Genomic DNA, 18196 nt, shown 5'->3' on the forward strand with positions numbered 1-18196 from the left:
AAAAAAAAAAAAGCACCCTAGAAACTTCCCAGAGCCCAAAGTACTCCTCAGCGTAGTCAGGCTGCCGAGTTGGGAAAAGCAGCTAACCTTGTCAGCCCAGATTACTACTTAGCCATTCCTTCACTTAGCTTACGACCAGCCTCTCCTCCCCCAGTCCGTCCTTCTCCAAGCCCAGTACTTTATTTCAGAGGTGTTCTCTTATACTGCGGCCAGTTTGCTCTTTTTGCCCTATGACGGCTTAGTGATAAGTGAGACTGCCACCCTTCAGCTTCAGCAAGGCCCCTCATTCAATGTGTCTAGCCTGTTGGCCTTTCTGTACAGGAACCAGCTGAGCTTCTACCTCAGGGCCTTTGCTTGTGCTCTGTGTATATCAATAGCCGACTTCTCATCCTGAAAGAATGTTTGAAGTGTCGTCACTTTTCATCCACCCTAAGTAAGACCTGAGTTGCTCTCCACATCACCTTCCGGCACTCATATTACAGTGGTTAGTCCTTCCTCCTTTTCCTCCCTCCCTTCTTCCCTCCCTCCCTCCCTCCCTCCCTCTCTCCCTTCCTTCCTCCTCCCTCTCTCTCTCCATCTCTCCCTCCCTTCTTTCCTTTCTTTCCATTTTTCTACCTTCTAATACTTGGGTTTGAACCCAGAGCCTTAGGCATGTTAGGCGAGCTCTCTACCACTGAGTTACACTGCCAGCCTGGGTAACACTTATTTACACTAGACTCTAAGCTCCACAAGGCCAGGCAGGACTGCTTCCTATTGTTTACATAGCCCTCAGTCCAGGGCCTGGAATAGTTGCTCCACAAATACTTATGGAATGAAGTTTGAGCAAAATACCTGCTGGTACCTACCCTGGCCCTGCCTTTCTTAGTCACAAGTGTGGCCTTTCATTGCAGGAATCAGAAGCCCATGCCAAGAAGCTTGAACATGGAGTTTAAGAGGCTTACAAGGATCTCATGGAGTTGGTGGCAGGAAACACAGGTCAGGGAGGCACATGGCTGGGTTTTAGTGAGCCAACTCATGCTTGGTGTCTGACACTATATCATGAGCTGTTACATACATGTTCTCACCTTGCAACAGTTCTGGGAAGAAGATATAAAATGCCTCTCCTTAAGAGATGTGGAAATCAGAAATCAGGATTCCAGTGTAATATGTGTGCCAGGCTGTGATTTCAAGCCTGGTCTGTTTGTCTGGAGCCTACGTTTTCTGACTGGCACTCCAAAGCCATACCTGTCCCAGGTCCCCGTGATGCTTTTTTCCCCATCCCAGGCTGGTTTTGAGCTTATTCTGTTTGAGGATGACGTTGAACTTCAGAGCCACCTCTTATCTCCACCTCACAAATGCTGGAATTGCAGGCATGTGCCCTGTGCTGGTCTTGATGGTCTTAGAGTGCTTTTGTTCTTTTTTGAAGACAGGGCCTCACTATGTATCCCAGACTGGTTTCAAGCTTGAGATTCTTAGTCTCCCTAGTGCTGGGATTAGTGGTATATGTCACCATACCTGGCTCCTTTAGCGTTGTAGAATATCATATGGGTGACTGACTCTGTGTTCCTTTTCCATAGGACAGAAGAGCTTTTACTCTTGTCCCTTCAACTTGAACTTGGAGCCCAGCACAAGTGTACGTGCTTGGAACCCACCTTAAAACTTTTGACCCAAGACAGTACCAAGTCTTGTGTCATAAGGGTCACATACAGTGCCTCTGGTCATAGGATCACATAGCTTCTTGAGTCATAATTCCAAAGCTTAGCAGAGAGAAGCTGTGGTCTAGCACCGATCAGGTGTTCTCGCTGCATCCAGATGGCTATGCATGGGTTAAGATGGAGGCCAGGTCAGAGGTACAGGGTTGGCAGATTTTCTAAGGCTGTGTGTGGATAATAGCAATGCTAAAGGTCTTTGTAGCGGGTTTTGGGAGCATGTGAGTATGTTTTGAGAGGGAGACAGACAGACAGACAGATAGACAGACATAGAATGAATTCCAGAGCCTAAGGTCTTGGAGGCTGGTGATCATATAAGTTGGATCTAGGTCACGTGGAGGAAGATTTGAGAAGTTCAGAGGAGTGCTGGGTGACTCAGGTTGTGGATGTGGTGTGGTTCACTACAGGGGAGTAAGAATGTGCTTGTAAGTTGAGAAAGTCATTGCTCATCACTGAGGGACCTTCTGTAGATCTTGTCCTGTGGGTCCTGTTCCCTGGACGGTGAGGCTTGGGTTACTCTTGTTTCTCCTTGTGTTACTCTTGTTTCTCCTTGTGTTACTCTTGTTTCTCCTTGTGTTCTTTCTCCTTGTTTCCCACTGTTGCTGACCTAGGATTGGACATGGGGTGGGGCATGAGCAGGCTCGTGTGCATGGAATAAGAGTATTTTCTTTATTCATTGACTTGTATATGTATCTATATCATATCCAGTCCCACATTCCCTTTCAATCCAGCACACCTGCCTGCCATTTTTATCTTCTCTTGTTTTAATAACCCACTGAGTCCAATTACTGCTGCTCATATGTGTATGGTTTAGGGCATGGACTATCTATGAGTATCACAACCCCCCCTCCCCCCCGCCCAGGTATAATGACTCCTTCTCTCTGCAGCCACCAACTGCCAATACTTCCTTAGCTAGAGGTAATTCCTCTTTCCCTCCCTCTCTCCCTTCCTCCTTCTTTTCTTCCTTCCCTTTTCCTTCTTTCCTTCCTTCTTTCCTCCCTTTCCTTGTAGCCTAGGCTGATCTAGAATGACCGCATCTTGCCTTAACCTGAGTGTTTACATTATGGGCTTACACCCCCACAAGCCAGCTAAGTTTCTCTTTCCTCCCCTGCCCCGGAACAGGGTCTTGTGTATCCAGACTGGCCTGACGTGGGCTATGTAGTTGAAGATGATCATGAATTCCTGATGTTCCTGCTACCACCTCCCAAGTGTTGCCCATACCATCATACTGGGTTTGTGTCATGTCAAGGATAGAGCCTAAGGTTTCCAATATAACAGGTAGACATTCTACCAACTGAGTGACATCCCAACCCCCTTAGTTTTGAAATTGAAGGTTGGATATAACAGATGTTGGCCTTACACTTTGGTGTCCTGCCTGAAGAATGGGTCAGACAAGTGAAACTGTTGCCACAGTGCTCAGAGGGGAATGAGCAGGCCTCCAACTCTTGTATGCTGAAACATTTCTTTTCCTCCACTTGTCTCCTTGCTGTCTGCTTGTCCCTAGCCTTCCCGCCTTGGCGGCTTCTCCTGGGATAACTGTGACGAAGGAAAGGACCCTGCAGTGATCAACAGCCTCACGGTCCAACCTGACCCCATTGTTGTTCCTGGAGATGTGGTCGTCAGCATTGAGGGCAAGACCAGCGTTCCCCTCACTTCTCCTCAGAAGGTGAGCCCCAGACTATGTGGAAGATTGACTGGGATGGGCAGCCAGCAGGCACTGTGGGAAGTGCATTCTCATAGGCCGGGAAAGACTTCGGACTTTACAGACTTACCACAGACTTACCTGGGTTCACAGAGTCTCAGGGTAAGGGGATAGACGGGAAACCCAGGTGTCAGCCAGGATTCAACCATACTTGCACTTGGATATGGTGACCCACTGTTCACCATGGACTCCTCTGTGTTGTTCTGTTGCATAGCCAGTAGCCAGGGACATAAGACTATTTTCTTTTGTTTTGAGACAGGATCTCACTCTGTAGCCCAGGCTGTCCTTGAACTCATGGTAGGCCTGCCTGCCTCAGTTTGATTATGGGTGTGAGCTGCCACAACATGGACTCTCACAGAATTTGTCCAGATTGGAAAGGGAGACTGGCTACTGAACTGAGTCTGCCAGTGTTGCCTGAATGCTATTCCCTGCTCTCATTGCTGAATCTGGAGTGGGTGGGTGTGTGCACATGTGTGTATGTATGTCTGAGCATGTGTATGTGCATATATATGGTAGCCAGAGGTCAATGTTAGGTACACCCCTCAATCTCTCTTCACCTTAGATGGGGCCATCTCCTCAACCCTGATTGGTTTTTGTTTTGTTTTGTTTGTTTGAGACAGGGTTTCTCTGTGTAGCTTTGGCTGTCCTGGAATTCACTCTATAGACCAGACTGGCTTCAAACTCAGAGATCTGCCTGCCTCTGCCTCCTGAGTGCTAGGTTTAAAGGTGTGCGCCACTGCTACCCAGCTGATTTTTAGGTGTTTGACCCTAGTGAATATCTTTGTGAGATCCAGACACAGGTCTATCCATGTGGAGGAGCGATGGTCCATGTTAGGAAGGGGTTGCCAAGGGCCTTAGCAAGTGCCTGTCAACCTAAGGCAAGGGTTTGGGTCCTGCTGGCAGTGCCCGGTCACTCTGGTTTAGAGCTGGGAATAGTTGGGCATGCTTTTAACCCTAGTCCTTGGGAGGCAGAAGCAGGTGGGTCACTGTGAGTCTGAGGTTCACCTGGTCTACATGGTGAATTCTAGGACAGCCAGTGATACAAAATGAGATCATGTTTCAAAAAACAAAACAAACAAACAGAAACAAAAGAAGGGTGGGGACACCTGTGCAGCATACACTTTATGATGGGGGCCTGCAGAACAGGTACAGCTGCTCTGTGTCAGAAAATAGCGTGCAGGCCTAGAGTATTGCAGTGCATGTCTGTGGACTTTAGGAGTTGGTTTAATTGTGACATGTGAACAAGAGCTGTGGCAGAGGATACATGGGACATAGTTCTGAGCCCTGCTGGCTGTAGGTTTGAGATGGACAGGAGATATCTGTAATCCCCTAATGGCAGGTTGTGGCTGCTGCCTAGGGACTAGCCTTTGACATCAGTGACTTTTGCATTGGGCTTCCAATGCTGTGCTGGTCCTGGGCTGTCAGTTGGTTACTCCTGTTTAGAGGGTGACTGGTTCCAGTTCCTCTTGGGGACCTTGGCTAAGTGAGGGGAAGAGGGATATGAAGAAGCTGGCAGCAGATTCTGTATCCTTAGGCTCTTAAGGTGCTGTCTTCCTCCATGGGACCTCACCAAAGGCGGAAGAACTGCATAAACCATCCCACTCTTGGCTGAGGAAGTAAAGCCTGAAGGTAGTTGACTCAGGGGCAGAACTAATCCTCCGGCTCAGGCCTTCTGACTGTTCCTGATCTGTGGAGGAATAGACTTTCCCAGCAGAGGAGGCAGGCCGGAGGAAAGGTCAGTGTGCAATCTGGATGGATTCATGTTAGAGCAGGCCACCGAGGCAAACAGGGATTCAGTCTGAGTCTAGTGGAGTCTGGAGGAATAAGGACCATCCTAAGATTTCTCTCTCAGAAGCAGAACCCCAGCCTGGGTGATGGCCCACATCTGTAATTAATCTCAGCATCTAGGAGGTGGAGGCAGGATCAGGAGGTCATGGCCACTCTCTGCTGCACAGCAAGTTCAAGACCAGCCTGAGCCACATAAAAGCCTGTCTGAGAAACACCAAGATCCAAACAAATAACACAAAGGTGAAAGCCCCAGTAAATCTAGTAAGGCTAAGCCGCAGAGGTGGCTAGCATGTCTGAGAACTATGGCTTCCAGGCTGGGGAGATGGCTTAGTTGATAACATGTTTCCTGTGCAAGCACGAGGACCTATATTCAACCCCCAGGCATGATGGCCTACATACTCGTAACCCTAGGCCTGAGGAGGTAGAGATAGGAGGATCCCTAGCAGACAAGCCTGACTAGTCAGCAGGAGGAGACCCTACTGAAAAACAAAAACAAAAAAACCATAGTGAATGATGGACACACACACACACACCACACACACTCCCTTCTGTAATATCCACAGGAATCATGTGTGGAGTGCCAAGTCCCCACTGACCACTCTGCACTTTTCCCTTCCTGGTTTTGGTGGGACACAGACATGGCTCTAAGAGACAACTGGCAGGAATGGCAACTGGTATAGTTAGCCTTCTGTTTGTGCCAGTAAATTGGACTTTTTGCTTGGGAGTCCTGGCTGCTTCTCCTCCGTCAGGTAGGCAGTCATTAGAACAGGAGTGGGATCAGGGTAGCTTGGCAGTGGGAAGCACATTCTAGATTTCTTATCCAGCTGGGTCGGAGAGGTCATTCAGCTTTTATAACCAACTGCAATAAGGACCATAGACCAGTCTCAGAGGAATCTCCCTATCTATTTCCATTGGTTTGTTTGTTGTTGCAGAGTCTAGATATGTAGACCAGGCTGGCCTTGAACTTGCAGTTCCCTGCCTTTTCCTCCAGGCTACCATGATTTCAGATGTTCATTGCTGTACCTAGCTACATTTCCTGTGTCATCTGTGGTACAGGAGAAAATGTATGTCAGGAACAATCAATTCGCTAGCTAAGACTGGATAGCTTAGAAGCCTGCCCAGGACATGTGCCTCAGTCATCCAGCTAGTGTGATGTCAGTGTGTTGGTTCCTGTCATTAGATAGTGACAACTGGAGGATGATAGTCTGTAGATCAGATAGAAGCGACATTCACATTTGGTGATCGGTGCCCACCACATGCTCAGGAAAGGTTGAATACTGGGACTCAGCCAGAACATCTCCCAAGCTAAACCTTCTGTTCTCCTCATAGAACCCTGGAACAAGAGATACAGGGGATCCCTGCAAGTTCAAAGCCAGCCTGGTCTACATATGTAGACCCTGTCTCAAAGAGTCAAACCAGTAGAAATGTAAGGGGGGGATACTTTGAGATTCATTTATGAGTCTTATTGTAACTGATTATGAGATGAAACTTCAAGAGGCAGGAGCAGGAATGTGTGCCCTTGAGTTCACACTGCCACCTTGATTAATCCTGTGACAGGTGGAGCTCACCGTGGAGAAGGAAGTGGCTGGCTTCTGGGTCAAGATTCCTTGTGTGGAACAGCTAGGCAGTTGTAGCTACGAGAACATGTGTGACCTGATAGACCAATACATTCCACCTGGAGAGAGCTGCCCAGAGCCCCTGCACACCTACGGGCTGCCCTGCCATTGTCCCTTCAAGGAAGTGAGTACATGGGGTGTCAAGGCACTAGTGTTACTTCTCTATGGTAGAGGGAGAGTGGGTGTGGCTTTTTTGTTCTGTGTATTGCTCCCTTGGGCATGTGAGAACCACTATCTTGGGAGCTGGGGGCCTTGGTTTATCCATGTGTGAGACAGAGCAGCTTTGTGGCCACTGGTACCCTTCATACTGAGCCTGGAAAGGGGGTACAGCACCACTCTTGGCTCTTAGCAGAATGGGAAGAGGGGGGCAGATCACAGCTGTAGGCTGTCAGCAATAGGTCGCTCTGACCTGGGTTCACTTCTTCCCCTCAGGGCACCTACTCACTGCCCATGAGCAACTTCACACTGCCTGACCTGGAGCTTCCGAGCTGGCTGAGCACAGGCAACTACCGAATCCAGAGTATCTTGAGCAGTGGTGGGAAGCGCCTGGGCTGCATCAAGATTGCCGCCTCTCTCAAGGGCAGATAACCTGGCAGCGACCATCCCAGAATGAAGGGGCACCAGGAAGACATGCCTCTTCTCCTGTGTTCTGGGGCCCAGACCTGCCTGCCTCTAACTCCATTCTTCTATGGTTCTCTACACTCTCTGTAAATCACTGCAACCTGACCTGAGGGAGGCTGGACCAGGCCCAACATCTCCTGGGCTGTAAGCCATGCTCCTCCACACCCCTACCAACTTTCTAAGAGTTTCTTTGGTATCCATAGCAGTCAAAGAATTGGAACCAACATGTTTGGGAATCTTAAGTTCAAACTGGCCCAACCTGGACCTCAAGTTATGCTCACACAACCACTTTGTTTTAGTCTCCAACTTAAAATCAGGATAACAGTATTAATCTCTCATTCCACCCTGAACCTTTCCTTCTGCAAGAGGTCTAGGTAGTCAGTCTTAGGTCCCTCTACTAACTTCCATGATTAACTGCATCCTTTTTGCAACTTGCCTAGCCAGCACTGGGCCTGACAGACGCTGAAGAGGCAGGGTGGTGTGTGACAGAAACCTGTGAGAGTTATTGTTGGGCATGCTCCATTAACCTTGGCAAAGCACAGGTACCTGTAGGGCCAAGCGGAAGACAAAGCCATTGCTCCCGGGAGCGATGTCCACTTTTCCTTTCTTGGTATGACGCCTACTAGAATGGGATGGCATTCCTTATACCTGACAAGAAACAAAACCAGAAGCCCAGTAGCACGTGTGCTCCGCTACCAGGTGGCCAGGGTCTGGAATGGCATATCTAGTCCTGGAGAGGTACGGTCCATGTGACCTGTAAGTGCCATGTAAGGAATGTTGCCAGATATTTGCAACATTTTTCTTCCTTAGGCCCCAAACCCAGACTTTTATATGAAATTGTAGAATTTTTAACTATTGGGAACAAGTTGTTTTTATATACTATGAAGGCCAAAGTGGCCACCTGGCCTCATCTAGGGACATAATCTGGCTCACAGGTGGCTGCTTTTTCTCACATCTGTTCATCTTCTCAGTCTCAAGTTATCTGGCTTCATCTCTTTCCCCGTCAAGGTCAAGTCTTTGGTGCCTGGCCTCAAAGAGGGCTCAGCTTGCACTAGAGCAGGTCTGCATGGCTTCTGAGAGCTAGGCACTGTGCCAGCCTCTGAGCCATCACTACCAGGGTAGAGGGGTTCATACTGGAGTGGATCCCACCCAGCAGCCACCATGTGGAACAGGGATCCCATGAACAGAGTGGATCCCACATCAGGTTGCACCATGACAACTTCCTGAGCCTCAGACAGCCCAGGTTCTGGACTAGAAGACTAGTCTGGCAATAAATCTTTTTAACTTGCTGTGTGGGCTCCTTTTCTTGGCTGTGTGCTTCACTGAGCATGGCTGCCTGTTTGGAAGTCTGTGATGGTCTGTTGCTATGGAGGGGCTTGGTCCAGGGGAGTCTAGGCATCTCTAGATGTATTTTCAAGCACAGTTGGCTGACTCTTCCCCTTCCCCCCTTCCTTTTCTGTGCCTTTCCATGTTCGTGTCACATGTAATTTACTTCCCTTCCCTACAACACCAAGCTCCCCATTCCACGGTCCCTTTCTCTGTACCCGTAGGATGCACACAGAACCTTCTCGAGAGGAAGAAGGACCACAGATCTAAGCCTGCTCTTAAGTCACTTCACCCTAAGAAGGAGAGAATACACAGATGTTTTTGCAACATGCAGGCTCTGGGGGAAGGTGGCAGCTCTGTCACAAGATCTGAAGGGAAAGAGGTCCGAATGGAATGCAGAACTCTACTGTCAGCACTGAGGGAGCATGGTGCTTGGGGGATGGGAAGGCTGGCATGGTTGCCAGGAGAAGGCATTCTTGGTACAGAAGGACGCTGGGAAGGAGGGAGAGGCTGTTAATTCTCAAGACCCTTAGATCCACTCTCTAGGGAAAATCACCAGCGCAGATACCTCCAAATGGAGTGGCATTCATGCCACAGGGAGGTTTTACTTAGACCAGGTACTGGCTTTTGGGACTGTTGTGTAGGTTTGAGTCAGGCACACTCAAAGAGAATGACTTGCTAGTTTTGTTCATTCATATGATATATAAACCCAGTGTTGCCTTTGTGCTTGTACGTTCGCTAGGTAGCTCTTTTTTGTTTCTGAGAAAGTGTCTTACTGTGTTGCCCACTTCAGTTCATGATCCTCTTGCTTCAGTTTCCTGAGTGCTGGGATTACAGTCCTGTGCCACCATGCCTTAGCTTGGGGACTAGTTTAAAAAGTCTTTGTAATCTTTGTGTATGTGTGCTATGTGTGCAGGTAAGTATGGACACGTGCTACAGTGGATGTTCGGAGGTCAGAGGGCAAGCTCAGGTGTTGGATGTCCTCGTCTTCCAGCTTGTTTGAGACAGAGTCTCTGATGTTCAGCTCTGCATGTGCCAGGCTAGCTGCCCTTGGGCTTCCAGAATCTCTTATCTCCATCTCCCATCTGTCTGTAGGAGAACAGGGATTACAGACTCATGTAGTCATGCTTGGCTTTGAGTAGTCCTGGGGATTTAAACTCAGGTCATCAGGCTCGTGTGGCAAGCACGTTATCCACTGAAACTTCTTCCTAGCCCTGTTAAATATTAAAAAAGAAAAATTCAATTTGCATGTGTGTGTGTGTGCCATGCATACACATACATTCCTAAGTATGCATGCCTGTGCCATAGTGGTTGTGTGGAGGACAGAGGACATTGGAAATTGGTTCTCTCTCCTTCTACCAGGTGAGTACTGGAGATTGACTTTAGTCCTCAGGTGTCAGGTTTCGAAGCAGACCCTTTACCTACTGAACTATCTCCCTGCTTCCTCTCTCCTAGAACTTTAGAACTTTTTGAGATAGGCTCTTGTTATGTTACCCAGGATGGCCTTGAATTCACTACAGTACCACAGCACACACACAGCCTAACTTTTTTTAAAAATTTGTTTAAAAAAACACTGGGTCTATGTAGCCCTGGCTGGTCTGGGAAACTCTCTATATAGATCAGGCTGTCCTTGGATTGACAGAGATCCCCCTGCCTCCGCCTCCTGAGTGCTGGGGTTACAGGCATGTACCACCACACCCAGAGACTTTGGGCCCTACACCAGGCCCAGCTAGACAGAATATATAAAAAATTTCAACCAGAGAACTAGGTGTTTGTCCATATTGCAAATGTCTTGGTTCCTGTATCAGGTCCCAGAGTTTTCCTAGAGAAGCACATGAGAGCAAGGAACAGAGCCTGAGCTGCTGCTTCTGGGAAGACAGGTTCCATGGCGACCTCTGAGGCTGTGTGTTCTCTGGCAGTTTCTAACAGCTCACCTCCCTTATCTACTCCTGTGGTGCTTCATCTTCCATGCAAACCTTAGTCAGGGGCCAGCTAGTGGCCATCTTGAGGGCTCCAAGTCATGAGGCTTCAAAGTCATTAAGGATTAAGAATTTACACTCCACCGGGCAGTGGTGGCCTTTAATCTGAGCACTTGGGAGGCAGAGGCAGGTGGATTTCTGAGTCCGAGGCCAGCCTGGTCTACAGAGTGAATTCCAGGACAGCCAGGGCTACACAGAGAAACCCTGTCTCGAAAAACCAAAAAAAAAAAAAAAAAAAAAATTACACTCCATAGGGTGGTTCATGCTTTTAATCCCAGCTCAGGAGACAGAGGCAGAGGAATATCTATCAGTCCATGAATGGCCTGATAGAGAGTTCCCGGACCAGCCAGGGCTACCTAGACCCTGTGTTTAAAAACAAAACTCTTGGGTTTCTTTTGCCAGAGATTTCTTTGCAACCCAGCACCTGTTCACTCTGCGGGGTTGTGATGGCTCCCGAGCCTGCTTGTGGAGTCCACTGTGCATGTGAATTTTGTGCAGGGGGACGATAGCTCTCAGAACCTCAGGGAGGCCTATCGGACATTTCCTGTGAGGTCACAAAGCCTTATCTTATGTTTCAGGCCAGAACCTCAAACCACTGATAGCCTTTTTAGTCAGAGGCTGCTTGTTTGCAGAAGTTGAGGCCCAGAGGCTGATAATCATGTACTCCCTGGGTGCAAAGCATCAACTCCTACTCCCATGGGGCTGCTTCAATCTCACCCACAGTTATTTTGTCATTCCAGATGACCTTGGGCTCATTAAACTCTCATGATAATAACAGAGCCACACTCCCAGAAAAATAAATACCAGATCCTCTGGACATAAGGGGGAGAGGAGAGTGGCACCATGGGTTTCTGGAGTCTCCCTGTCTGGTGACTTCGTTCTGAGCACAGCATGTATTCCACACTCATAGTCCAGCCCTGGAAAAAACCCCATGCTCCTGGGGAGAAGGTGTTTTACAGTGGGAGTGGTACTACTCTCTTCTTAAGTTGTTTGTTTAATTAATTAAGGTAGTGGTTCACTCTGTAGCTCCAGCTGACCCAGAACTCATTATATAGACCATCATGGCCTCAAACTTACAGAGTTTGCCTCTGACTCCCAAGTACTGGGATTAAAGGCATGCACCACTATGCCCAGCTTGCTTGTAATTATTATTATTTTTTATTTGAGACTCTTCATTTAGCTCTGGCTGGCCTGACACCTGATGCTTCTGCTTCCACTTTCAGAACATGTACTACCACACCTGGTATGTTTTGTACTTTTAAATTTTAAAATTTTCAAAGTCTCATTATGTAGTCTAGACTGGCCCTGAAATTAAAATCCTCCCGCTTCAGTCTCTTGAGTGCTCCAGTTGCAGGTGGGTACTGCCATGCCTCCATTTCCCTTCAGTCTTGAGTTACTGGCTATCATTCCTGCCTGTGCCTGCAACTGTTTTTGTGGAAAGTACCAAGAAAAAAACAGAGAGACAATCGAGTGCCCTTTGGCGACATTTCAGGCTCATGGCCTGGATCTGGAAAGCAAATATTTTATTATTGACGTTTAGATTTTGCCCCACTGCCCAGGGTAGGAGATAACCCAGTTGGACCACAACTCACTCTATAGCCAACGATGGCCTTGAACTCCTCCTAATCTTTCTGCCTGTACCCTCAAAGTCCAAGTGTCAGGAGCACAGGGCACCCCACCATGCTGCGCTGCCAAACCTACACAGATCTTGTTTTATTGTATTGCCTAAGTATTGCTGTTTTTCTTTATAAATCTAAGGCCTGAGACAACCCTGTGTCAAGCAAGTCCACCAGGGCTACCTTTCCAGCAGCATGCATCCACTCTGTGTCCATCATATTTAGTAATTCAAACATTTTCAGAGTTTTCCTAATTATCACTTCCATTATTGTGACCTGCGGTCAGTGATCTTTTTAAAAGAGATCTTTACATATCTATCTATCTATCTATCTATCTATCTATTTATCTATCTATCTATCTATCTATCTATCATCTATCTGTATGTGTATGTGTGTGTGGTGGTTTGAATAGGTATGGCCCCATAGACTCATGTGTTTGAATACTTGGCTCATATGGAGTGGCACTATTAGGACATGTGACCTTGTGGGACTAGGTGTGGCCTTGTTGGAGAAAGTGTGTCACTGTGGAAGCAGGGCTTTGAGGTCTTCTCCTATGCTCAAACTCTGCCCAGTGTGGAATACAGTCTCCTCCTGGCTGCCTGCAGATCAAGATGTAGAACTCTAGACTCCTCCAGACCATATCTGCCTACCCACTGCCGTGCTTCTTGCTATGATGATGATGATGAAACTGTAAGTTTGCATCAGTTAAATGTTTTCCTTTCTAAGAGTTGCCTTGGTCATGGTGTCCCTTCACAGCAATGAAACCCCAAGACAATACACAGGTGCATATGCATGCAAATGCCTATGGAGGCCAGAATGGGGTATAGGATTCCCTAGAACTGGAGTTACAGGCAGTTGTGAATTACACAGCATGGGCACTTTGAACTGATCTCTGGTCCTTTGCAAGAAACAGGATGTGCTTTTAACTACTGGGCATCTCTCCACCCTTGACCACTTTTCTTTTTCTTGTTTTAAAAATTACGCTTGACATTTGTTACATTTATCTGTCTGTCTTCTGTCTTCTCTCTCTCTAGCGAGTTGGTGACAGGAATGGAGCTTAGCATGGCAAGCTTTACAGCTTAACCCATTTGAGCCTTCTTGCTGGCCCAAACGTTCTTTTTATTTTTTTAGACAGGGTCTCATGTAGTGCAGGCTGGTCTGGAACTGGCTGTGTAGTGGAGGGAGACCTTGAACCTTGGCCTCCACCTCTCCAGTGCTAGGATGACATGCCCAGGCCTCTGAGGTCACTGTGCCTGCTGCCTGTGATCCTCTGTGTTTCTGTTGTGATTGTTTTGATTGTCCTTGATTCATTGATGGGTATGTTTTTCATCACTCTCCCTCAGCTCTCTGTTCTCTGATATACAAAGTTGTTATAATTGTGAGGACGTGAGTTTGAATCCCCAGAGTTCACATAAAGTTTATGCTGTAGTATACTATTGGACTTTAAACACACACACACACACACACACACACACACACACACACACACACACACCATGTACGTGCTTTAAAAAATCACTAGCTTGTCTTAGTCATTGTTCTATTGCTGTAAACAAACACCATGACCAAGACTACTTTTATAAAAGAAAACATTTAACTGTGCGGCTAGCTTACAGTTTTAAGAGATTTAGACTGTTGTCATCATGGCAGGGATTGTGGTGGCAGACATGTCACTGGAGAAGTAACTGAAAGCTCTATATCCTGATCCATTACTGATCCAGTAAGAGAGGGGAGTGGGGAGGGATTTTAGTCCGGTATGGGCTTTTGAAACATCAAAGCCCACTTCCAGTGATACCCTCTAACAAGGCCACACCTCCTAATCCTTCTCAAACAGTTCCACTCCAGGACCATCAAGCATTCAAGTTAATGAGCCTCAGGGGCCCATTCTCATTCAAACTTGTACACAGCTAATAACCACACAAAGATTTCTAAGTGTTTAAGCAAAAGGAATGACTCACAGTCTCTCCCTTTAAATCTAGTCAGAAGTGGTTGCAATTAATGAGGGAGCACATCATAAGCAGGGACAGGACAGACAGTAGGCCTCTTACAACAGACACTTAGCTAAGTTAGGAATGTTGGGGGAAAGCTCTAAAGGGAACTTAAGAGAGCTACTGTAAGCCTGGGTAGGGGGGCTTGGCTAGCACAGTGTTTGCTTAGCATGCACAAGGCTCTGGGCCCGAGGCCCAGCGCATGGCTATGTTCACAAAGGCGCTTGCTCTGTACTGTTATTTTCCCATAGTATCTTCATCTAGCTGCTGCCCACATCATTTTGTTAGCTTGCTTTCTTGCTGTACTGGAGATTTAACCTGGCGTCTTCCACAGGTCAGGCAACAGCTTTTTCCCAGGCCACGCCCCAGTCCCTTTGCCTTCACTTCCTTTCCTATTTGTTAGACAAGGTCTCACTAAGTTGTTGCTTAGGCTGGCTCACCTTGAAGACCCTGCCTAGCCCAGGTAGACTTTGAACCTGCCACTCTTGTGTCTCAGCTTTCCATGCAGCTGGGACTACAGGCCTGTACCTCCATGCCTGGCTGATTCACGTGTTTTTAACCAGCTTTAAGTCCCAGGTCTCTGGAAGCATGCTTTTATGTCTGGAGGCATGCTGGCTCTTCTGGATTAATTGTTTTACTGATGTGGGATGTGTATTTCTAACTTTCCTCTATTTTGTGTTCATCTTTGCAAACACGAAGGAGTACTTGGAACAAGCGCTCAGGAATGCTACATATGATAAGACTTCCACGTTACAAAATTTGTCCTTGAACAAGAAACACAGTAACGGTGTGCATTCCATTTGCAGAGAGGACTGTCTTTTGAGAACCCTCCCTCAGCTAAATGTTATTTTTAAAGTAGGTCAATAATCCTCACGGAGGATGAAATCTCTTTCTCTACAGAAGGAGGGAAAGGAGAGGGGAACTGGGAGGAGAGATGGGAAAGCAAGGGGAGAGGGGTGGGGAGAAGAAGAAATGAAAAGGGGGGGTGAGAAGAGAGGGAAGGGAAGGCAGGGAAGAGAAATGGGAGGAAGGAAAAGATGGGAAAGTGGCTCTTCTCCTGTATTAACAAGAATGTACCATCTTGGGCTGGAGAGATGACTCAGTGGGTAAGAGTACTGGCTGCTCTTCTGAAGGTCCTGAGTTCAAATCCCAGCAACCACATGGTGGCTCACAACCATCCGTAATGAGACCTGATGTCCTCTTCTGGTGTGTCTGAAGACAGCTACAATGTGCTTACATATAATGATAAATAAATCTTAAAAAACCAAACAAATAACTAGAAAAAAAAAGAATGTACCTTCACTGAAAGAGAAATTCTGAAAGAGAATGAAAAATTCCAAAGAAATGAGCTTTTATCCCAGACTCTCTTTGCATTTCCAGGGGTAATGGGGTGATTAGTGAATGAGAAATTATTTTCACATTTGGGGGATAGATTTTGATTCTTCTCACAGGAAGAATATCAGCATTGAAAAGGTCTTTAATAATCAGCTGCTCCAACCCTTCATTTCACAAACAGGACACTAAGACTCTGGAGGTGGTAGATTTGGTGTAAGATTAGAAACTGAGCCAATGCCTGAACAAAGTTAAGGTGGCCATTCTTCCTGAGACTCTTAGCCGAATAGGAAATCCATTTTCCCTCTTTGCACAGTTTCTAAACCTAATTCAAGGATACCTTCTGAACATAGAGGGAAACACTCTTGGATTTATGGGATTTTTCAGGGCATCAGGGGATGTACCATGCATTAAAAATATTTATTTCCTTTTAATTTATAAAAGTGTGTGTGTGTGTGTGTGTGTGTGTGTGTGTCTCACAGGTGTGTCAATAGTCATGCCAGTGACACCCTTGGAGGCCATAAGCGATCACATGGAACTGGAGTTACAGGCCACTATGAGCTGTCTTGACATAGGAGCTGAGAATTGAACTTGGGTCCCATGCAAGAGCAGTGGTGAGGGAGCATTTTTTATTCAAACCACCACACTATTATTAGGGGGCCTTGAGAGGGCATTGTGTGAAGCTGTGAAGTTGAGTCCTGGATTACGTTGGAGACCCCAAAATGTTGGAGACACCAGCCCAAGAGAGAGAGAAGTGTGTTGTAGTCAACAAAGCTGAAAGGAGTTGAAGATCTGAAGAGCGTTTTGACAACAGACATGGAGATGCAGAATATGTCGTTTGCCCAGCTTGTCTTCAGCCTTGCTTTGGTCCAGTATTTCTCTCTATGCTCCCTCCTCCCTTTTGGAATGGTAATGTAGATCCTGTGCCATCATATGTTGGAAGCATGTAATTTGTCTCTTCATTTTGATTTTATAGGGGTGTATTAGTCAGGGTTTTTATTCCTGCACAAACATCATGACCAAGAAGCAAGTTGGGGAGGAAAGGGTTTATTTAGCTTACTTCCACATTGCTGTTGATCACCAGAGGAAGTCAGGACTAGAACTCAGGCAGGTCAGGAAGCAGGAGCTGACACAGAGGCCAAGGAGAGATGTTCCTTATTGGCTTGCTTCCCCTGACTTGCTCAGCCTGCTCTCTTATAGAACCCAAGACTTCCAGACCAGGGATGGCACCACCCACAAGGGGCCCTCCCCCTTTGATCACTAATTGAGAAAATGCCCCACAGCTGGATTTTATGGAGGCACTTCCCCAACTGAAGCTCCCTTCTCTGTGATAACTCCAGCCTGTGTTAAGTTGGCATACAAAACCAGCCAGTACAAGGGGATTATGGTTCAGAAATTGTATGAGTCTCAGATGAGACTTTGAACTTTGGACTTTTAAACAAGTTCGAGACTCTTATAGACTATGGAGACTTTTGAAGTTGGACTAAATGTGTTTTTCATCATGATATGGCTACAAGCATATGGGGTCAGGGAGTAGAATGTGGTGGTATGAATGCAAATGGCCCCATAGTCTCAGGGAGTGACTCTTTTAGGAGGTGTGTCCTTGTTGGAGGAAGTTTGTCACCTGGGGCCTGTTTTGAGGTTTCAGATGCTGACGCCATGCCCAGTGGCTCACTGTTTTTGCTGCTGCCTACAGGTCCAGATGTAGTTACTTCTTTATTACCATGTCTTCATGCATGCTGCCATGTTTCCCACCATGACATTAATAGATTTAAGCCTCTGAACTGTAAGGCCAGCCCCAATGAAATGTTTTCCTTATAAGAGTTGCCATGGTCGGGGCTGGTGAGATGGTTCAGCGGGTAAGAACACTGACTACTCTTCTGAAGGTCCTGAACCTTCAAATCCCACCAACCACATGATGGCTCACAACCATCCATAATGAGATCTGACACTCTCTTCTGGTGTGTCTGAAGACAGCTACAATGTACTTATAACAATAAATATATCTTTAAAAAAAAAAAGAGTTGCCATGGTCATGGTGTCTCTTCACAGTAGTAGAAATCCTAAGACAAGCAGCAGTTGCTGTTAATGATGGGTCACCTTAGGGCCTCACCCATGTTCTGTACAAGTAGTTATCAGTGTGAGTATGTGTGTACACATGTACATGTGCACATATGTGCTTGTGGAGGCAGAGGTTGATATCAGGTGTCTTTTGTTTGTTTGTTTTGTTTTTGTTTGTTTTTTCGAGACAGGGTTTCTCTGTATAGCCCTGGCTGTCCTGGAACTCACTCTGTAGACCAAGGTGACCTCGAACTCAGAAATCCACCTGCCTCTGCCTCCCAAGTGCTGGGATTAAAGGTGTGCACCACTACCGCCTGACCAGGAGTCTTGATTGCATTCTACCTTGTTTTTGAGAGACAGGGTCTCTCAGTAAACCTGAACTCACTGATTTAGCTGGGCTGTCCGGCCATTGAGCTTCAGGCATACACTTGCCTCTGTTTTCCTCTGGCACTGGAACCACAGGCATGCATGACCTCACC

At 47.0% G+C, this 18196-nt stretch overlaps 1 protein-coding gene across 1 annotated transcript in view; it reads left to right on the forward strand.

Moving 5' to 3' along the window:
- Gm2a (GM2 ganglioside activator) overlaps window positions 1–8704 on the forward strand; it is an 11271-nt gene extending 2567 nt beyond the window's left edge. Inside the window, exons 2-4 of the mRNA XM_031353328.1 lie at window positions 3193–3354; window positions 6736–6918; window positions 7227–8704. Coding sequence (XP_031209188.1) covers window positions 3193–3354; window positions 6736–6918; window positions 7227–7382 — 501 coding nt within the window. The 3' untranslated portion in view covers window positions 7383–8704. The remainder of the gene's footprint in view (window positions 1–3192; window positions 3355–6735; window positions 6919–7226) is intronic.
- The last annotated feature ends 9492 nt before the right edge of the window (window positions 8705–18196 follow it).

This window comes from Mastomys coucha, unplaced genomic scaffold, assembly GCF_008632895.1.
Source record: "Mastomys coucha isolate ucsf_1 unplaced genomic scaffold, UCSF_Mcou_1 pScaffold5, whole genome shotgun sequence".
NCBI lineage: Eukaryota > Metazoa > Chordata > Mammalia > Rodentia > Muridae > Mastomys > Mastomys coucha.